Below are 23,685 nucleotides of genomic sequence, written 5' to 3'. Positions count from 1 at the left end.
GGGTCCCTGTCTCCTAGAAAAGAGCTGATTAAGATTAGCGCTTCATTAAAATCGAGCTGAAAATGAATAAAAGTGCTGTGTATGTGGTTGTATGTGGCTGTGCTAAGAAATGATTGTTGGAGTTTTGGATCCTAAGTGAAAATGCAAGATATTACATGCACTGTATTAATAGGCCCGCGGCATTAAACAAACCCTGAAGTCATAAACAGATTATTTGTATCTTTAATTTCACCAGGAACTGTAAACGCCATGCAATACTGGTGAAACATGTTTATTTATTTATGTATTTGTTTTTGTGAGTATTGTGACAGAAGTTTGGTCAGTTGAGTGTATTATCAGGCCTGCTCATGAGATTAAATATTTAATAAAGAGCTTGGCTGCTAGGTATTTTAGATTTATTCCTGTATTTAAACGTTAGATTTCTTAGTACTGTAGCATATAAAAGAAACATATTTAGGCCTGTTTAAACATTTGGGATCAGTAAGACCGATTTTGAAAAAAGAAATGAATGATTTTATTCCACAAGGACATGTGAAATTGATCACAGTCACAGTAAAGATATTTATAATGTTCAATATTTAATTTTTTTCCACTCTTAGATTACAGATTTCCAAATAGTTGTTTCTCAGCTATATATCTTAACAAACCCTACATCTATGGAAAGCTTATTTATTTATTGATGTATACATCTCAATTTTTAAAAAAAATTGACCCTTATGGCTGGTTTTGTGGTCCAGGGTCACAAATGTTATTTCAAACTTTCTATTCGTCAGAAAATAATAAAAAAATATAAAGCAGGGCAACTACTTTCAGGTAGTAAGACATGTTTATTGAGCTCCAAATCAGCATTTTAGAATGATTTCTGAAGGACCAAGTTTGGATTAATACCTGTTACACATCTTTAATAACACAGACACATGTTTCTTCAATATTCCCAGCAAAATTCAATAGCCTTTAATGTGTAGACAAAAAAAGCCACGTTAATTGTTAACCTTAACTGTTCACTTCATCTATAGCCCCAGCAAACAAATGTCATGTTTCTCTCAATCGTACTTACACACATACTCGCAAAGTCCCTGATGTCTCTCGCCCACCAAACAGATCTCATTTGGTTCATTTAATCGTGTATTTAACAACATGACCCTGATTTCTGTATTTCACAGAGCATCTGTACTCTCCGCTGATCTGCCGGGCCCGTTTCAAAGCGAAGCATTAGATACATTAAACCCTCGTGTTCATAACGAAGCTGCCGCAGCGAGATGCTTCTGTAGGAGGAAGCTTTAAAATTGTGAGTAACTGTTATGTGATTACGTCTTTCACAGCTCGGGAACACGCTAACCTCCGACTCACACAATGTTAACTTCAATCCTTTCCAGGCTATTTTTCACACTTTTTCCGCTTGCTTCAGCCAAAGCAGAGGACTGCAGTGTAAATATTTGAGCAGTTTATGAATGAGCGTTTTAAAAATCGTAGACAACTCGGAGCTATCTCTGAGGACTGAGATTATACATATTCAAAAACCTACACTACTGGAACATTTAGTTACACAGTACTTAAGCAAATCCTCTGGCGCGCGCACACACACGGTGTACAAGTGTTAAATTGGTAGCTGCCAGATACCTGCGTGATTTTTTTTTATTATTTATTTTTTCATTTAGTTTTCCACCATCTGAACTGTAGCCACGCGTACTCCTGGAGAATGAATATTCTCATTAAGGAAATTGGAAGTGCTGTATAATCACTTCGGGATGCGAAAAAGTAGGGTTGGTAGTAAGATGGAACGCAACAGGACAGAAACTTGCTTGCAGCTTCTTCTTACAAACACCCGCGCATAAAGGCACATCCATACATGCTGCTCTTTGTTCTGTTCCTCTACAGTCCGCTGTCACTTCTGTCGGAGGTTTTGATGGAGTGTCAGCATACCTTATTCAAACAGAGAGGTGACTCGAGCCTTTCATGTGGCTCTCTCGCACTCTCTTCCTCTGTCAGCATGCATTTCTCAAACCGAGAGTGTGCCTGTACTTTCATGTGCTCCTCTCCAGCTCTCCCGCTACCTCGTTCCCCCACCTCGGGCTGAATCGCACCCACTAGAGTTTTATTTCTGCTCTTGTGGTTCTGACCCCCTCGACTCTGATATCTCTCTCTATTTCTGTGTCCGTCGCTCTCCATCCCTTTCTTTCTTTCTTTCCACATGAAGAAGCTGAAGTGTACCTCGTTATATGTTATCACTTCTAGGGCCGTCTGAAATCCATTTTTCTGCTTTCCGTACATTCCGTATATTCTTTCTCTGTCATATATTACCTAGTTTATGCCGGAAATTACAACAACGGATCGCACATTCAGGCTTTAGACAACTTCTGAGGGCATAGTAATACCATTTTTTTTTTTTTCGTGATTAATGAAGCATTCCGGAAACGAGAAACTCACGCTGGGAGGCAGTAATGTTGTTGTGTCAGGGATGTGCCGATGAATCATAGATGTGACAGATATATACAGTACCGGAAAAAATACCCGTTGGATTTACCTGAATTTCTGCATAAATTGAGCATAAAATTTGATCTGATTTACAGGTAAGTCACAACTTTAAACAAATACAGTCTGCCTGAAGGGACATTCAGTAGTTCTTTAGCTAGACAACAAATCACCACTATAAAAATAACTATAAAAATACAATTTTAAATAAAAACTGTTGATAAGACCAATCAGAACCAATCCTGCTACCACAAGCTCAAGAGTTTAAAGCAGCAGGCGAGTGTGTGCTTACAATAAACAGACAACATCCACTGGTCTGGATGCTAATATAGTTATCTTTATAGTTGTTATTCACAGTTTAAGGTGCAATGCCTTAGAAGAACCATTTTTAATCCTACATGGAACCATTCAGTCAAAGATTCTTTAAAGAACCAACTCTTTCTTACCTTTTTATAATCTGAAGATTATTTCGCCACTAATCTTCATTATTCAATGGCTATCAATGGCTTTCAATGTATAGACAAAAAAGCAATGTTAATTGTTAACCTTAACCGTTCATTTCGTCTACAGCCCCATCAAACAAATGTCTCAATTATCACACATACTCACATAGCTCTTTCTTACCTTTTTATACTCTGAAGATTATTTCGCCACAAAAAAAAACTTCCGATTTTTTTTTCATTCATTTTATTGACATGGATAAGCATGATCACCTTTTTAATGGTTGAATGTTAAAGGGTTTTTTTGAAGATCGATGCTGATATCTTGGCCAATAATCCAATAAACCAATGTAATTCCCTGGTTTCTCAGGGCTGTCGGAAGTAAAGCCTCACTTACAAGACTTATCAATCAACAGAAAAGCTGATGCTCTTCATAAAAAAATCTAAATATTGTATATTGGCAATATATTTGCCATTGAGTGATTGTACACCATTCAGTTGACTCTTCAACGAAACCCTATTTATTTGAATACAAATATTGTTCATTTTTATGTCTTCATTGAACTGTGTATACATACCCAATGAAGGTTGCAAAACTTGTGAATCTGTAACAGAAGTGACAAGTCTAGTTAATACAGGACTGATCAGAACTTTCCTGTCATATAAAACCACACAAAATGTTGCCACTCCACAGAAAGACAAGATATCTATAAATAGAGAAAGTTAAGCAGTGTTGCTGCTCTCTCTAGGAGTGGGCGCCCTGTGAAGATGACTGCAAGAGTACAGTGCAGGATGCTCGATGGTGATAAGAGAACCCTGAACTCTGCTGACGTGTCTGTAATGTGTTTTCATTGGAAGACTTCACGGTGGAAGCCACTGCTGCCCAAAAATAAAACATTGCTGCGTATTTGACATTTGCGAAAGAGCATGTGGATGTTCCTCAGCATTATTAATGTTTCTGTGGATGGATAAAAGTTATTGTTTGGAGAATATAAAAACACTACAGTATGTAAGAAGCACAACACTTTCACAGCTGCAATGTTTAAAATCACAAGCAGCAGTTTAGAAGTAAATCAACACCAGAATGGTTTTACCAGGAAAAAAAAGGGTCTTCTGGAGCTTCCCCGTCCTGACTTCAACCTTGTGCTCTGAACAGACATTTACACCAGACATTGAAATAATCTGAACAGAAATAGTTTTAGTAAAAGGACTGAACAAGAGAATACCTGCTGACGGCTTGTCTGATGTCTTTGTTGAAGGCTCCTTCTCAGTGTGAAGGTTCTCATAGTGTGTTCAATAAAGGCATGAAAGCTTATCGTTGTTTGTGCTATTCATTCGAGTAGACTTTTGTAAGGTTCAGTTTCAACGCTTTTGTCCAATTTTATGTCCAGTTTATGCAGATAAAAGTCGAACAATTTCCCATACGTTTCTGTGAATATACACACTTTAGCACAAACACGCTCCAGTAATAACGCCTCAGTATCTGCAAGTAGGATTGATCTGGAGAGCTTTTAGCAGTGTTGTGTTGAGAGAGGCTTTATTCTAAGGGAAATATTCTGCCGGACATCAGTACAGCGAGTCCTTTACCATATATGGCATGAGTCAGGACATCTCCCTCTTTCTTTCTTTCTTTCTCTTTCATCCATTAGCCAAAAAGTAGGACAGATCTTTTTCATCTGGCATATTTGGATTTGATCAACCATTAGTATCCCTGCAGCCGTTTGCCTGAAAGACAAAAGAAAGGCCTTCACTCTAGACGTCTCTTTGGCTCTTATTATCTCAATTTACTCATTGCTGCCTCCATCCATCCCTATTATGATTCAGTGTACTCTGGGTTCATGTCAGATTTAAATGAATATAATAGGATGGATTGCTAACATGGTCCACATTGCGAGAAATTGTTCTTGTTAACAGCAGATCTGAGAGGAAAAACAGCCCATCCGTATGCAGTCTAGTCAGTGGATATTTATGCCCACTGAATAGCCACCAGCTCTGAAACAGTCCAGTAAGCTCATGAGCAATAGCGCTGATGTGAAAGCACACAGTCAATTAATCATGGATAGGAAATGTTGTTTAGAAAGACTTTTTTTTTGCATATACAGATCTTCCAACTGATAACTTAGCAGTACTTTTTTCTGTTCATTTCAATGAATAGTACTTTTAAAAATGTTGTAGTGTGTTTTTAATTATTTAATTCATGTTAAGTATAACTTGAAACCACGATTAGCCATTTTTAATGCCCTGATATGCTAAACAAAATAAAATCCTGGCATATTTTTATTATTATTTGTTAGGAAGAAAAAGTAAAAATATTTCAAATAGAAATATTTAATTTAAAATATTAAATAGAAAATGTTTTTTTAAATAAGGATTATGGTGCATGTACTTTTTTTTGGAAATGGTTTGAAACGTGAACATGAATACAAAAAAAAATACATTGCTAAAGACTCAACAAATTGTATAGACAGAGTGCATCTCCCAAATGCATACATAAAAATGTAAGCCTCACCTCTTTTTCTGTGCTTCTTGCATCCCCGTCCCTTCATCCTCTATTTCTGCAGCCCATCAACACATTCCCCCTCGTAATGAGTCTAATCTGGCACATCATTGCTTTCCCTCTCTCTCTTTCCCAGAGATTAAAATGGCCGCTTCACCTGCAGGCTTCATTACTCTTGGTCATGTGACGTTTTATCATCATGAGTGAACTCATTTGGTCAGAGATAAATGGTGTAATTTAGAGGTGTGGTTTTTCTTTAAATGAAAGTGATGTAGATCAAGAACAGAAAGCCATTGAGCTGGTGGAGAGAGCTTAGCAGTTAATCATTTTATGTTAAACTCTTATTAAGTACTCTATTACCAAAATACTGTAAGATGGCATTGGAAAATTGCGCCCCATCTAAATTTCAGGCAAAAGTCCAACAACATGAGCTAAAATGACCGCTAGTGCCCCTAAAACAAATCACGATCAAAGGGGCAGATAATTGATTAATAAATCTCCTCTTTGCCCAATATTATGACCTCAAAACACTTTTAGCAAAGAGCATGCTTTGTTTACTAATTTTTTTACAGTTACAGCATTACAGCTGCGAGGCAGAATCACGATAATGACCTCAAAGACATGTAGAAGCAAGCGAAAATGCCACGCTTTCTTTAGCAAATGCATTTTTATCTCACTTTTGTTTAAGTACCATTTTATCTGTAGGGTTCTTGGGTGGACTGTATGGCTCTTTTGAGGATAAAAAGTTTACACGACAAAAATATACACTCGAAAAACGTCTTTCTAAAACATGTTTAAACTGTTTATTTTCGTGTATAATATCAGGTTCATATTATAAAAATAGACAGATGAGATAATATTGTGAAGATATCGTGCTGCATGGCAAATTAAGTAACTGTTTTTTTAACTGACACTGAACTGAAGCAAATTTGTTAAATTATTATTTGGAAAATATTTACTTTGTATTAAGTTCACAGCATTTTTTCTTTTGCTGTCCGCTTTTGGAGTGATGTAGAAAATAAGTATAAGTATGGCACTATTGACAAGAAATATTATTCCAAAGTATTGTTTACAGAAATACTGCCCTATAACCCTCAGTGAGCGGCTTTAGCTGACAGTGATGAGGAGAAACTCTGCAGATGGTACATAAATCTGTCAACACCCCCTTGCTATAAACTATTTATTTTTAAGAGTGTACTTATAGAGTGCAGTATACACTCTGAAATAAAGTGTACATATTTTTTTCTTCTGTGGAACACACTGTGCACACAATGACAATATTTGTGTCAACTGTCAAGTTCAAATACGCTTGACACGTATGTTTAAAGGAGGCTTTTGTACATCGTAATAGTTTCAGATAATATCAAGCTTCCCAATTAATTAACTTTCAGTATTTTATTGATTAAATGGAATGTGCAAACCTGCTATGATGCATTTGCATGATTTAAAGATTTAAAGATATATAAATATTTTTTCTCATACTGTACATTGCCCTGAAACACTCTGTTTTCGTTCCTGTTTCTTTAAAGCCTGCATTTTCGAAAAGTCTGTTCTAACTGGTCAGCTGTCCTAGTCTGTTGGGATTGGGCAAACGCTTAAGAGTGTGTGTCAGAAATGTAACATCCCTTCGGGTTTTCGCTGCGTCTCCTCCACATAGAGAAATCACTTACCCAACTGTTCTTTGAGGGCGGGCCAAAGCAGCCAGCAGGCGGGCATTATGCAAATGTGTAACATGGTGACATTGCTAAGTCACAGAAATAATGGCACAACTACAAACAAGTTTCTTTTGGAGAGAAAGTGTGTTCTGCTTGAGAGATTAACTCGCTTTGGCACGGACTTTGTGCTTTGTAACATCGCAGATCATTTACATGCACAAACAGCTACAGTTTTTACACACTGAAAGAAAATCAAAAAAGCATAATAGGCTGGGGTGCTTATAGGTTTTTTTGGTCTGGTTCTCATGAGTGCACCTAGAGATTTGGTTTAGCGCTCAGTCTGCTCACATTCTGACCCATTAAATATAGCTTGAAGAAGATTAATTAATAATATAGTAAAAACAATAAAATTATGCTTTTTTTATATGAATTTTTCAAACGTTTTTTCAAACCTAAAACCAGAAAGCTTTGTTTTTGGCTTTTATTATTTTAACTCTTTCCCTGAGAGCATTTTTTTTAAGAGGCTTTTATAATATTTTCTGCTATGCATATATTAACATATTGTATATCAAAAATAAAGAATATTTTTAATACTTTCTTTATGTGTTCATGTTTTAATCATCACTTGAATGCAGGTAGCTTTCATCAGAAATACAACATTTTGGACAAAAAGCTGAGAAAATTAATTTTTATCACGCAAAATGCATTCATATATTATATTATTTCACCTGTTATTAATTATGTGAATTAATGAAATAGCATTCAATAAACAGAACAAACAAGCAGACATATTTATGCATACTCACACACATACACATAAATGTATATATACACCCATATATACACTCTATTTATATACAGATCACACACACACACATACATACAAATTCATATTTGGCAGGTTATCAATCTATCCACGACATAACTAGAGATGTTTCTGTGTCTGTAAAGGCATCTCCCTCACTGACTAGACTTTGTCTTGATCGGAGCAGCTTACATTTACTCTTCCAGTTCGACTGGAAATCTTATACAGTATTAGTTAGTCAATTTAAAATTAACCTTGTCCAAAGTGCCTTTCAAGAAAAGTCTGTTCACTCGTCTGCCATATTTGCAATGCCTCCGGGCAGCTCAAACAAGACCAAATCCTATGTAAATGGTTGGGAGAATCCTAAAATCTCAAAAGCTCCTTGCTGAACTCGCGATTAAATTACGTATTTCAAATCAGCTACAAAATCTAAAATGAACTGCCCCATGAGTGTTGTTTCTTATGCTCAGACAACACTGAAAAAGCTTATTTTTCAGGTTAGACCAGCCAATGCGCAGCTCCAACTCGCTTAAGACTGCGCATGAGCATCGGCTGCTTCAGCCTCAGGTTGCTATGGGAACCGGAGCCTCTAACAGCCGCTGCAGTGATGCGATGGATTTACCAATCAACGATTAGCTCTTTCATTTAGAAGGCGCGACTTTCCTGCCGTACTGTTGCACATTCTCCCGTTCATATAGTATAGGATTAAACTGTCTTTGTATTTCTATAGTCTTTGACCAGGTCAGGGTGAAAATAAGCGATCCAGACTAATTTACCACACATTTTTTATTTTGGCCATGTGAGTGCACCTGTGCTCCACTTATGTGCTGTTTATCTGTTAATAGGTTTTTCGTTTTTTTCATGTGTGTATTTTGTGATTTTCCATCATCGCTACATTCAGTTTAAATAGCCAAAATGAGCTTTTTTGTACTGTTTCTTTCTTGATTTTCAGAAGAAAACATCTATTAAAAAGCAAACAAAGCACAGTTTAACTTAAAATTAATAGATTAGTTAAAATTATTTTTTTTTCAGCCATTTTTGAGACCCCTTTCTTGAATCAGGCATGTATTTTTTTACTGTACAAATAAATGCAGTCTTGTTGAGCAGAAGAGGCTTCTTTTAAAGTAGTACAGATCCCAATCTGAACACTATATGTAAATGTTATAGCCTAATAAATGTATTAATAGAGCTGTTGTAATCATTAACATTGTTTTACTTTACATTATTATTGTCTTACTGCATTAATATAGGCATTGTAATCAGTAGTCATAGTCTTTTTATTTTAATTTATTTTACAGAACTTTTACAATATTTTACAAAATTACAATACTAACATTTATTGGCAGAAAGATGCAGGAAGTCCTCAGTCCTCTTTTTGTCGACAACAGCAGATTTATAAATATTTCTCATTATGAATTTGGAAAGGCGCTTGTCACGTGTTTCACAATGTCAGATGCCTTGTAAAAATTAACAAAAATTTTACTGAGCTACTGACAAGTGTATATCACCTCATTGTCTGGTACAATTGATTCAGTCTTGAATGAAGTCAAGACAGTCAATCTTCAGTCTCTACAATTTATTCTGATTTGTTCTCATGCTATTTTCGGCTGAATAATTTTGTTTGCCGAGCATTTTGTGCATGCCTAATATTTCTATGTGTATGATAACATCATACTTGAACCCCTGAGCACCAGCTTTATTAAGCGATAAGAAAACCAAGTTTTTGGTATATACTTTAAACTACTTCCCAGGCCCTAAAAATGGAAATTCTGTCATCATTTCCTCCCTCAAGTGTTGTACTGAACCTGTAAGACTTTCTCTCTTTTGTAGAAGGCTATCTGTTGAAGAACGCGGGCAAACGATCCACTCTGACTTCGATTGCATAAGAAATGTGATCGATAAATAAATAAGTCTAATTACTGATGAGTAACTTATGACTGAACTTTCATTTTAGGGCGAACTGTCTCTTTAAATCAACAGCGCTTCTGTAAACACTGTCTTTTTATTTGTCCTAATGTTGTATTGGCATTCGTGAGCCTGTGGGTTTGAGTTCCCGCAGGATCGAGGTATAACACAGAATCCGAGCCAACTCGATGTTCTTCAGATTTCATTGCCGCGTTCAGTCTCTCAATGTTTCCTGGAAGCGTTCGCTGCCTGCATTTGGATGTGTTTTATTCTCGGCTTTCTTCTCGGTATCGGCTACCTGGGTCTGCAGGCGGCTCAGGATAGCGGTCCTCAGCTGGGGCCCGAAGCGTGGAGTTCGCTCAGACACTGGTTGTTTATTGTTTATCGTCTCTCACCAGAGACTAACAAACAAAGAAGCATCAGATCCTTTCTGTGACCCTTCCCTGCTGTTCCCACAGAGCATCACTACCCTGCTTTTATGCGCTTCCAGCTGATTTACACAGGATGAGTAAACACATAATCACACACCGTAACACACCTCGAGTGCGCCACACACATGCGCTTCCTGTAAGTTGAATCGGCTGCATATACTTATATAAATATTCTCCGGTGAGGGAGAGCGAGAGTTGAAACGGTCTGCTGGGGAAAGGAGGTTGGTTCTCGGCTTTTTGAGATGGGTAAAGGCTGATAGATTTTTCTGCACTGTGAGGTCTGTGTTATTTTTGTTGCCGGTTTGGACGCGTGGCAAACAAAGAGATGTTTGCACGATGCTGCACTTGCTCCTTTTATAGTGTTGTGTTGGCACAGGCTTCGGAAGAGCCCTCTTGTGTGTTGGTTAGCACGTCGGTAACCGTTTCATGTATGTGTGCGCGCATTTAAAGTGCTTTTCATGTGCTGTTTAGTTGGTTACCATGGCTGTCCGAGTTAAGTAATCAAACACAACAGTATGATCTCTCACTTTTTCCATAACCCTGCAGTTATATATAGACTCCTCCATCTCCACCCACTCTTCCACCCTCCTGCTCTCTCTATCTCTCCACACTAACTCGCACTTCACTCTTTCTATCACACGTTCATCTCTATCCGCTTTTATTCGCGTTCTCCCTCCTGGATGTGATTTACACTCTCTTATTCCCGCCTGTCACTTAATTACTCGGTTAACCAGTGGCACAGCACCCATTTTGTCCTCCTGCTTACTCTTTCCTGTCTCTTCCGAAGCTTTGCGAGCTCTCATTTTCCTCTCGCTGTACGTAATCCTCTGCATTGTGTGTGTATACGCTGTCAGGTGATGAGTATTGATTGTATACTTGGCTGTAAGGCTGTGTGATTAAACGCAATGAATGGGAGGAGAGGGGTCCGCGATAAATCACCTGTATGCCACCGTGTGTGTTTGATTAAAAGAGGCTTGAATCCGGTGCTGTCTACAGAGCTTTATATCCAGGGGGGGGGTTTAAAGGGGTCATCAGATTTCCCTGGATATTTTGAGATAAAACAGAAGGATGCGCTTTTAAAAAGTACTGTAAGTTTCAGAGCTCAAAATGTCCTCTCTAGTGGGTAAATTTTATTTCTTAATTCATTTAGAAGCATTCTATTTAACATTTGTAACATATTTTATATTTTTTACAGTGATTAAGGAATATAAATTAAGGAATAAATTATCAGTTTAGTAATTGGACAATCTATAGCTTCAAGTGGCACAGCTGGGAGTTTATTTTTATGCTTATTCCCATCTTCTCAAGTATCCTTCAATGGGTTAATTGTCCAATAGCATTTGGAATTTGTCTTTATGTAATTATTAGCTATATATATATATATATATATATATATATATATATATATATATATATATATATATATATATATAAATTAATATAAATGTATAAATAGTATATATATAAATACAGTATATAAATAATATATAAATAATATAAATTAATTTTTTTATTACTTTTTATTACTTTATTTTATTTTTGTTTTACTCCATTTTTCTTTATTTAGTTTTTTTTTTAATATCTATGATTGTCAATGTAGAAGTTATCTACTTATTCACTTACTCATTTTGTTTTATTAAAATGTATTCCATGTATTCCTTCATTTTGTCTTGGCGCTATAGTCTTCTGACATTAAAGGGGCATAAAAACACGAAACAAAATAAGTGGTAAATGAAAGAAATGTTCCTGTTTTTGTGTAGCACTTACTGCTCTGCAGATCCATCTAAAGGAAGCCAGCCTTTGAAATGAGCTTTTCTGTGTTTATTTCTGGCAAGATCTATGATCATTTTAGTTTAATCTTAACATTTTGTTCAGCACATTTTTAGACAGTGAAAGGTTCACTTAACGATGTAATACAGCTTTTCACAGGGGCTGTTATTGATGGATAGGGCGGTCAGAAACTATATTTGACAACAGTAAACCTGCAAGCCAGTGTGTGAGGACTGAAGCACAGCAGCACTCAGTGCTGTTACTCATTTCTCATGTCAAGGGGGCGTTTCTTAAAGTCACAGCGGCAAAATATCAGATTTTTAATTTCTAAAGCCAGATAGATGGTCACAAAATGGTCACAAAAAACTAAAATATTACCTTTTTTCACATAGACACACAAACGATATATATCTGTAGACTTCAAAGAAAAATTTATTATGAGAGGAAAAAAACATGGTTTTTGGAGAAAAAAAAATCCAAGGGGTCTCGCTGTGGCACTTGAACGCTATAAAAGATCAAATTGTGAAATTTGTATGTTAATAGTTTCTGCTATCATCATCTGATCTGTTATGAATGGTGGAAACTTTTTTTGGAAGGCAACACACACACACACCCACACATACACACATGCATTATGCATGTATTCAAACCCTTAGTCCCGACTCACTGAGCTATGAAACGAGGCCATGCTAATCTCGCATTAAATGTTTGTGCTTCCATAAATACCAAGTCTTTTCGCTTATTTGGTTTTTCCTCTTAGCATATGGCCCATTACCATAATGACACATCGCTGGTGGCCTGATAAACATTTTAGCTGTAAATATCTCGAGAGCTAGATCTGCGGAACTATATCCAGGCTTTAATAAGTCATCTCCAATTCTACCTGGGATTCTTTTGGTTTAGTTAAGCTTAATTAGACCTCAGTGAGCTCGATAACTGGATTTCAGCAGGCTTTTGCTTATTTAATGAGATTCAGTAGCGCTTGCTAACAGGTGTCCCACGCGTTTGCCCCCTGAACCTCCAGGAATACTCAGTGTATACTAAGAAATTAGCAAGAAGCCTGCAGGCCCGATTCTGCCTGAAACAGCTGTTTTAGCAATGAAGTTGCTTTAAAAGTCTGCACGCACGAGGTGATGAGCTTGGTGTTGACTAATTGAGACGAGAGCCCCGTGGGGTTTAGCGCATCTCAGTCTGTGAGTACAGCAGAGAGAGATTCCCAGACGTTCTCACAGGTCAAAAGTTATTTAGAGGAATTAGTGTGTGCACATTATATCTGCTGTTACTCAAATCATTTACTAAAGCTAAACTTCTGAAAGTCTGGATGATAAAATGAAAGTATTTCAACTTTTTCTCAGAGGCGGGTATTCACTAAGCACTGTTTAGTGCCCGATTCGTTAGAAGAAACCGCCCACAAAATCGTTGCCGAACACAATTTGTAAAACCGTATTTTGGATATATGCCAGGTCATAATGCTCATCTGCATCATTTGATCATCATAACTGCTTCTGTGATCAATAGAAAACGTACACAAACATCACTCGGGCGGTAATACCGTGACGTTAATTGCAGCAGGCAATTTGTGGGCGCAATGTATAATAAGCCTAATTCTCACAGAAAGGCGGCGTGTTTGGTCTGAAAGAATGATTTAATTTAAATAGACAAGCCGCAGTGCTATTTTGTCGAATTTTGTGGCTGGTTAACTGGATTACTGGTGATTACTGAATAATAGTAAAATATATTAATGATATACCACGTACAAAAGTGGCATAAATGTTTCATGAATGATGCCGTAAATTGCATCTTCTTTTACGCACTGCATAAATAGCATCTGTCTTATTTTACACTTGTACACAGTCGCTGCTTTATTGACTTCATAGTCTCTTAAGGGACCTTCGATAGAGTAATATGGAGTAAGATGGTGAATCAACCGCAAGATCATATATCAATGCGAGTCTGGAGCACAAACAATAATCTCAATGGGAAAGAACCCTGTAATCATATTCGGTTTTATGCCAAGTGAAAAGATCAAAATTCACTGTGTTCCATTTCCATACTGATGAACTTCAAAGGTAAGAGACAAGGAGAAGATGAAAAACCAACATTAACTTCCTGAAATATCAGATGCATTCTCTCTCTCTCTCTTTTTCTTCCCATCTCACCCTGTTGCCACGGCAGCATAATCTGGCTATGAGAGAAAGGGACGGATAGAGCAAATGTCATCTGACTCATTTAATGTTGGTGTCAATATGTGTGTGAGCGTGTGTGTGATAGAGAGAGCAGGAGAGACAGAATGAATGTCACAACGTATCATAGAAACCATTGGTTGAGCTGCGACTTAACTTCATTTCCAACAAGCAATAAGTGGCCTTTTCTCTAAAGCCTAATGTCTAATAAAGAGTTCATATGAATTAATATTACTGGTGATTGTAAAGGTTGACTGTAATCCGTTGAAACATACTGACAGTTACTGCTCTAACGTAGTGACAGGCACATCACGCACCTATTTTTGATATTTTTGATATGTATTTGAGATGGCACCGGTGGCAGTTCTGGCTCACTCGGTGCCCAAGGCAAGATAAGACATAACCAAAGAAAGTAGTTAAGTTATAATCCAGCGCTAACACTTTTTTTTTAAACATGCAAAAAAAACAGCTGCGCCTGACAGCAGTTCAGCAAAATTATAAATTTAAGAATTGATTGATTTTTAATTAATAACTTGGAATAGATAGTGTCCACATCCCACATGAAAGTTTTTTTTATTTTTACAGTTCAGATGTATGCATCAATGGCATTCCGGGGAATAAAGTGTTCTTCCACCCAGCAAAACGTTAGTGACATTTCAGACATCCCTGTCAGTTTTTTTCTGTTCGTAAGGCCTATGAGTTCAGATTTCCAGACTTTTTAAACTTCTTTAAACTCGAAGACAAAACCTTCATTCAAAGTTGACTCTGAGTGCAAGGAGACCTAAAAAGCATTCCCCCTTTACCAATATGCTCACCTATTTGACTTCTATGGGTGTTTTTGTACTTCAGTTCATTTTATCTGTACTTCCTTAAATTTAAGTTCGAATTTCACTTCCATATTCAAATTCAAACCGAATGAAAAAAACATTCTCTATTTATGTCTGAATGTTGCACAACCACATCATTATATTCCTTGAGAAAAGTTTGAAAGTTAAAAGTTTCAAATGACGAGAGTGTGGGTAGCTGATGACAGCACTTTCAGTTTGAAGCTAATGAAGTGTGACCACATTCAGACATGTGAATGGATGATTTATGCTACAGTAATTTAGACAAACAACTTTTTTTTTTAACCTACAGTACAACAAAAATCCTCTTTATTTGTTAAATGTTGCATTAGAAATGTCTTTACCAAGGCAAGCATCCACTTGGTTTGAATGGATACGCGCTCTTTACAATATGTGTTTGTTTTGTAATCAATCTTGCATATTCATCACCAGATTTGCTAACATTGTTTTGTAATTCGCAGTTGTATTTTTCGCCCGCGTCCCTTATCATTATGCTCCTCTTTACACGTGTTTACAGCGCCCCTTACCTTGCGCGCCCATATAAACTCAGGAGCCCCGAAAAAGCGCCGTGGCTCCCGAGAGCGTCTGCAGACGTCATGCATGAGGAATCATCGTGTTTGTTTACTCTGCCAAAGGGAATGCTGAAGAGCCGTACAGCTGAAATGCTCTCATTTAAATCTGTTGGCACAGCAGGGTCGGTTAAATCATTCATCTGACACAAAGAGCAAGATTTCACATCGGTATAAGCCTTTCATCTTCATATCTTATCACGTATTTACAATGTACCAGCCCAAAAGTGTTAAAACGCCTTTAAATATTCAGCAGCGACCGACCGCACCTGCATTTCTCAAATCCTGCCAAAACGCCGGTCTGTTACTGGCGCGATCACGACTGCTACATTCTTAATTGCATAGTGTTTATCTGTGAGTGGGCCGAGAGCGGATTGCTTTCTGCTGCGAGGTAAGTCAGCATCCTGTGAACAAAGTCCAAGGCCCGCGCCGATCGCTCGTCCGTCCGTTCATCCGTGTTCGCGCGCGTGTCTGTGACGGATCTGGATTTGACACAGATGTTTGTGCTGCACCTCGGGGCAGGCCTCGTCAATGTCGAAGAGCAGATCTGTCAAAACACACATGGACTGGTGTTTGCGCGCTACGTGTGAACAGCATCAGTGACCCATGTTGTCAAAAAGGACAGCTAGTGGAAACATCCCTCCTTTGAAAAGCATGGAAATGCGTGTGAAACTGTGAGAGAGGTTGGTGGAAATGCAAAAAGGCATGTAAGATCAGAAGGAGGCAAGAAAAAGGAAGGATCGACTGTCAAGCTGGTGGATTTTCTCTTTGTATAAGCGAGAGAGCGCATGTGTGTGTGTATGTTACGGGGTGGGTTAAGGACAAGGTAAGAGGCTCAAAGCGCTGAAAGATTGTCAGAGGAGAGCAGAAGTACACTGAATCAACTGACAGAAGAAGAGATGGAGAGAATTAGGGAGACAAGCTGTTTCTGACTGATTTGCCCATTGAGAGGAAGTCTGAATGTGGTATTTCAGCTCAAAACCCCACATCTTATTTCCTAACCATCTGCCAGTGTAGTTTAACCAAGCTCTAAATGTGCTTAAATTGCACTGCACCATATTTACATTAAATGGGCGTGAATGTAAATGTCTTTGATAATTACACGTATAAGAAGTTACTTTGCAGTAAAAACATCCTGCCTCGGGATGATACCTCGCTGCTAACCTCCCCGGTTTATTCTGGTTTTTCCAGCCTTCTGAAACACAACATTTGAAATCTCGGCAGTTGTCATGAATGTCGTCTACGTGCCCCAAAAATAAATAAAAATCTGTCAAACTCATATACTGTGACAAACCTGTAAGACTTTGATTGTGGCAAATTTATTTTTGTTTTTTATTTTAATTCGTTATTTGACAGCGACAACAGAAACTGTCCCAGAATTAGCTACAGAGCTAAATTTCATCTGCTGTCCCGGGGACAAAGAACATCAGTATAATGTTGTTATACTTATATCAAAATATACTTATATATATATATATATATATATATATATATATATACATAAACATCTGACTCATCTTTAAACTTATTTTCAGTTGTAGCTTAATCTTTGCAAAGGTGAAACACTAATTAATTAATTAATTATTCCACTAATTAACAGTGATTAAAATCAGTAACTCTAATATTCGCTGCACAATCACCTCTCGATGAGGGTCTAGTTTGTCTTATATGTTCAGTACGAAAGAAAACTAATTCTTTCAAGGGTAAAAAATTGTACTTATTGATAATTAAGCAATGATGATGTCTGTTGGATTTTCCGTCAAATGTTTTTAAAGCACATTTATACAAAGTATATTAAGGTATGTAAAGTAGACGTTCCTGCTTGTCACCATGAAGTAATAAGAAAAATTTGAAAAGATTCAAGAGATTAAAAAAAAAAAAAAAGTAAGTTTCACTTAAAAGTTGACTGAAATTAGACACATTGTTAAGGAAATTTGAGATATTTCTGTCCCTCTGTTGAAAAGCCAGGGGAACCAAAACTTTCAGATTTAGAAAAGCCGAAACAAGATACACTCACTTTTTATGATAAACAGATTTAACTTTTTAAATTTGATTTAAGGAAATGTGCTTTTAACTCCAAATTGTTTTGTTCATGAATGTAGACGAACACCTCAAAAAACTATGCCCTCACTTCTATAAGATCAACCTTTTTTCTTAATTATTCTCAACATCTTGCTATTTTTTCTAAATGTCAATTAATTATAGCAGTGTGAAAACACATTAAAATAATAGAAATAGATGCACAGATAATTGATTTTATCACAGCATACTGTTGCTAACATCGCGGTTTTTGAGCTCAATTACAGTGCTGGCTATATTTGACCATCACAAAACATGTCAAACATATTGTGGGGGAGGCTGCAGATAGGATGCAGTCAACTTTACCAGCCACAGTATTATGTGTTTTTGTAAAAATGAAATTGGAAAATACTTTTTAGTGCTCAGGAAAAAACCCCAAAAAACTTTAAACGTCATAAACCTAATATGAAGATCAGAAAATGCATCATCAATTTTTATTCACTGTCATTCTTGTCACAAATTATTTTTATTGTTCATGATGACCCTTATTTAAAAACTACTGACTAGTTTGAAGTCATAAAAAAGACTAAAACATTGTTAAATCTACAAACACAGTGACAATTATCTACTGGAATTTTTTTCTACATATAAATTATATAAATAAGTGAACGACTTTCAAAGTTAATGAACCGATGTTAACCATGTCAGTACATTACAGTTTTATGTCTGAGTAGTGATGCTGTTTCGTGTTTAATGCAGGCAAGTTGAAAAAATGTCAAACTTTATATCAAAATCTAAAATTAATTTGTTGCCAGTTTTAGCCTTAGTTCTGGATCAAGAACATGCATTTTAGTATCAGTTTTGTTAGAAAATAAATTGGTGTGTAATCTCTCGCTGCAGCAGCACCATTTTTTAAAAGTCGTTTTAGATATTCACTGCTTGGTGAATAAACTGCTTGGCACAAGCCAATTGGTTTATGTTGTTTACGCAGCCAATGAGCTTGTTGAATGTTAATGATGTTGTTGAATTTAAATGGCTGGTTAGCATCTACTAGAACAGTGTTCCTTCCTAAAACCTTCCACGTGTATATATCTGCTACGGTTTATTATTTAGGCTACTTGTGCAGCGGCAGTATTTCTCATATGCTCAAAGCACCATATCAGTGTATGCATGGTAGCAGCACTTTTCCTGTACTTGCAGCAATTCAGCAGCAGCGGATCTATTCTCCACGACCAAATACAATAACATCCAATGTCATATCCGATACACTAGTAGACACGGACCTAAATGACAGATATTATGGTTTATTCTGAGAATATAGTATAGTATAGTAAATAGATCTTCACAGTGATACTGTGTTGTGGTGAAGAGGGCTGTTGTACAGTTCCAATAAAGTGTGACAGATTGTAGTAGTTTGCCGCATCCTCCACATCCGAGCACTCTGAACCGACCCGCAAGAAGCCTGCCTTGAGCCTTTGTGGCTCGACCAGATTTATGTATTTACTTGAGCGAATCAAGCAGATAGCGTGTGCAAATAAAAAGCGCCGTCGTTGAGTGCAATTCATTCTTGGTGAATTGCCCCTCAGCACGCCAGTGCGTGTTTGCGTACGCTGATGATTTCAGACCCCTGATGAAGAGGGCTTTTGATGGTTTTATTAAGCTCTCGTGCTCTCGGCCCATGGAGTGCCAGGAGGGACACATGACGGGTGTCTTTTCCTGCCTCCGCTCTGGAATCTTTCCACAAGTGGAAAAGGCGCAGATAAGAAGGGAAAAGGCTTCCTCGATGCTTCCTCTTCATCTCACAGAAGCCTGGTGACATCTTAATGTGTCTGTATCAACCGGCGCTGGCAATGCTTGCATCCAGCACTCTCATTTCACAATCCAAATCAATTAAGGAGAATGAATCACTCTGCTATTATTATAACTGTCAGATTCACTTCTTACTTACAAAGATGAAGAAGAAACAAATGAAGCGGCTGCTATCTACTCCTCCCTTTCCCCGAGGGCTTCCTCTTCAAGCATATTCTTTCTCAATGTGTCTTTTTCTCTCTGTCTTTCATTCTCTTTTTTCTTTCTCTCGTTCTTTGTTCTCCTTTCGTTGCCCTGCTTTTTTATTTCAGTCCCCCTTTCCACATTTCTGGCCGTCTCTTTCTTTTGCGCTCCCACCCTCTCCCCTAAATAATTTAGATTTTACAGTTTACTTGCCGGCTGCCAAGTATCACTTCATTCAGGCGTGCGCATATGCAAAACAGCGGGTGTGAACTTTAGATTTATATTTTCGACACTGGTCATTAGTATTTGCCCGCAATAATTACAGCGGAACAATAATGGCCTCCTCAATTGTGTATACACACACGCTGCGTCTTTTCATTTCCTCTCTTTCTCCCTTTTCGTGCCTTGCTGGCACATCCAAAGTGACTGAGAGAAAGGAAGCAAGAAAGAGGGGAGGAGACATGAACAATGAAACAGGGAGGAGAAGTACATCCATCATCTCTTCCCCGTGGTCAAATAAATCTTGTTAGGTCTGTAAAGGTCAGAGTTCACAGAGATTGCTTTGAGTTGTGTGTGTGCGGGAGAGTGTGTATGAATGAAATACTGCAGGTCAGGTGGTTGTACGTCTGTGTGATTTCCCTGTGCTGCTGTTAGGGATGTGCGTGAGACGGTCGTGACCTGCGTCGGCGAACTGTCACGATTCCCTAATTCGCTGTCCACTCCATTATAACACCAAACTGTGTGTAATGTTGCAATAAAACTAATTGAGCTGTGGTGTGTTTTTCAGTTAACCTTAAAGCACTGCAGGGGTACACTACTGCTCAAAAGATTGGGGTCGGTGAGATTTATTTACATTTTTTGTAAATTAATATTTTTATTCAGCAAGAATGCATTAAGCTGAATGTTTCGTTAAAAGGCAGTATTCACACGTGCAAGATATTTATGTAACAAAAGATTTTTTTTACAAATAAATGCGGTTCTATTGATCTTTATATTCATTCAAGAATCTTGAAAAAAATGTATCACATTTCTACATTCTACCTGATATCTAAAAATATTAAGAAGCGTTGCATTCTTTATTTATTTGAGCATATTAGAAAGATTTTAGATGAATGGATAAAATTCTGCTTTTCCCGTCTCAGCCAAAAAAAAAAACGTTTGAACTTTAGTGTATTTATCCCAAAGACGTGGTAATATAAGGCAGATTATATAATTATATAAGTATTGGAGTTATATTATTGTTGTTTGCCTAGCAGTAGTTTTGTAGGTTAGTTTCCAATCCATTTCAAAACCGGCTTATAATAAAAATACTTTGTGAATTTTATTCTTCAAACTAAAATGTCAGTTTTGTAATATCTGTTGTATTAATCAGCTGAACACAATAAAACCACCCTGGCGTATATATTCAGGTAAAGGTTGAACTGTGTTCTCAGGACAAGGAAACGTTTAATAAATGTCAGGTCGAAACAAAAACATGCCCAAAAGAGTGGTTTGATATTTTATATTACCTTTTATATTTTGGCTGCTTGATGAATTGTTTTCTGTGCTGCCGGGGCAAGTTGTCACAAAAGGTCAATGTGTGTGGAGTGAACTGTCCCTTTGGTGGAAATGTGCAATAGATGTTTCTGGAGTCGAGACAAAATCTGTTGGAAATCTTTAAGTCCTTACGTATAACAAAGTTGATCTGATTTCTGTGTTCATCTAGGGGGTGCTATAGGCAGCAGAAGGCATCTCCATGAGGAGCGGTAGAAGATGCCGGAACTGCCAGCGCTCCTGCTGTCGATTTACTTCCGCTTCCTGTTAGTCACCGTGGTTACCATGCCGCCTTCTTCCCTGAGCCAGACCCCCATTCTGTCATCCGTACGGATGGGTAAGTCGCACACATACGGACTTTTGTCATGTGGTTGACAAGCATTGTAAAGGTTGGTCTGCAGTCCTTAAGCCTTTTATTAGAATAGATAAAATAAGAGATAAAATCCTGCACTTTGTCTATGTGCCAAATCTTTTTCTCTGTGAACAGACGACAAACATCAGGTGATTATAATTAATCAATCAATCCACAGACTTCACTTAAACATCACAAATTTAATAATGGCAATAATAATAATACATCGGGCAAAAATGGCATTCATGAACAAAAAAATATATAATAAAAACAATGAAAGGTCAAAATCCTCTTTCAAAAGTGAAAAAATTCAAAACGTTCCATTTCCTTACATTTAAGTTGCTCTATATCATGGTTACAATCAATAAAATATGTTATCAAATAGATGATTCATGTTCACTTACTCTTATTCTTAGTGGCCTTCATCTCTTTCCTACATGCATCAATGGACAAGACCACTGACATAAATACACAACATTGTTAGTAGAACATGTAATGCAAGATTTGTTCTAAAACACTTTTTTTGTGGAAAGATACATAACATTTATGCATTACAACACTGAAGAACATGATGCACATCTTGTACATATGCTTTTTTTCATCTTGCACAACATCTGATCTAACTAACTTTTGAACCTGACCTGAAGTTCAATTAAACCAGGATTTTCATCAATATGATTGATTTGATTACTAATATTTGTATAAGTGAGAATTGTTTTTGTTACTTTTGGTCATTTAAAAAAAATATTTGATGATTCTTTTTTATGATTTAAAAAATATATATTCTTCTTGATTCCTTTACTATGTCAAATGATCCTCTTGAAACAAAACAATGCCGAAGAATTTCAGACTGTTTATTAAATTACACATCTGTACAAATTTCTCTAAATCTATATAATTGGCTTAAAGGTCAACCTTTTTCAAATGTAACAGATGATAACTGTCAGCGGAGAGTAGTGTGTTTTTATCTGTTGATTTTGGAAAACCGGAGTGTATATGATTTCATATATTAGTACATTTAAAAATGTAAAGACAACACATATTTATCTCCTGTACATATTACCTGTATGTGCACTTGTAATTTATATTTATATCTATATCCTGCACTTGCTGCTTATTGCACTCCTGGTTAGACCTAAACTGCATTTCGTTACCTTGTACTTGTACATGTGTAATGACAATAAAGTTGAATCTAATCTAATCTAATCTAAAATGTTTCTGAACAGAAAATGTAACAGAATGAATCCTAGAGTTTAGAAAAGTCAAAAATTCCTTATATATTCACTTATATTAAAAATATTTAAACGCAGGTCACTTGACTTGATGCTGTTGATTATTGAATATGCTTTTATGTAATTATTAGTTATAAAGACTTTAATCCTGGAATGTTAGAAAGAAATTGAAACCACATACAACAAGGATAAACTACCTCAAAGAATTACTCAAAATATTTGAGCAGTAATGTACATTGTTTGTTGAATTGTATTGTTTGCATTTAGAAAAATTTTTGGACCTCTGACAAACCAGCAAAACATTTTTGGGTTTTGGCCTATCAGTTGAGAAACATTAAAAATAACCACTTATTCCAGAAGATCCTATTAGATGCGCTATGTAAATTCAAAATGATTGTAAATAATCTTCATTAATATTGGACATGATAGAATGTTCTTTTAAAAGGGTTGTTATGTATTACATTTCTATTGCTTTTACCCATATTCCTCTCTATTTAATCTGTCTGTCTCTCTCTCGCTCTCAATCTCTCCTCCGTTAGCGGCAATTTTGGATGACAGCTCTGTCTGTGGGCGTGGGGAGCGGTTAGCTTTAGCGTTAGCACGCGAGAACATCAACAGTGTGATGGAGGGCCCGGCTCGCGCTCGCGTGGAGGTCGACATATTTGAACTCCAGAAAGACTCTCAGTATGAGACTACAGATACTAGTGAGTCATACATTAAAAAGTGCGCACGCACACACATCCCTCAAAAACTTTGAAGTAAAGCAGGACAGCATACAGTGAGTCAGAAAGGCAAACGGAGCGAATGTGAGGAATGAAATGCTCTACTTTTTTTGCCATAGTGTGCCAGATTCTACCGAAGGGCGTGGTCTCCGTGATTGGCCCCGCCTCCAGCCCTGCCTCTGGCTCCATAGTCAGTCACATCTGTGGGGAAAAGGAGGTGAGCTTCATCTAAATATTCCACTTTTAATTATTTCGTATACACT

At 37.1% G+C, this 23,685-nt stretch overlaps 1 protein-coding gene across 5 annotated transcripts in view; it reads left to right on the top strand.

Moving 5' to 3' along the window:
• Positions 1 to 23,685, top strand: part of grik5 (glutamate receptor, ionotropic, kainate 5) — a 60,727-nt gene that overhangs the window by 19,174 nt on the left and 17,868 nt on the right. For 4 of the 5 annotated variants that reach the window (XM_043261949.1, XM_043261947.1, XM_043261946.1 and 1 more), the window contains 3 exons: positions 21,289 to 21,453; positions 23,240 to 23,404; positions 23,542 to 23,639. In XM_043261949.1, the coding sequence (XP_043117884.1) occupies positions 21,336 to 21,453; positions 23,240 to 23,404; positions 23,542 to 23,639 (381 nt within the window). In that variant the 5' untranslated portion in view covers positions 21,289 to 21,335. Of the gene's footprint in view, positions 1 to 1,163; positions 1,289 to 21,288; positions 21,454 to 23,239; positions 23,405 to 23,541; positions 23,640 to 23,685 lie in introns of all 5 variants that reach the window. The other variant, XM_043261945.1, reaches the window with a different exon arrangement.

The sequence above is a fragment of the Puntigrus tetrazona genome, chromosome 16 (assembly GCF_018831695.1).
Source record: "Puntigrus tetrazona isolate hp1 chromosome 16, ASM1883169v1, whole genome shotgun sequence".
In the NCBI taxonomy this organism is placed as follows: Eukaryota; Metazoa; Chordata; class Actinopteri; order Cypriniformes; family Cyprinidae; genus Puntigrus; species Puntigrus tetrazona.
Note: the sequence above shows the minus strand (reverse complement) of the source record. Positions and strands in the feature narration are given on the sequence as shown.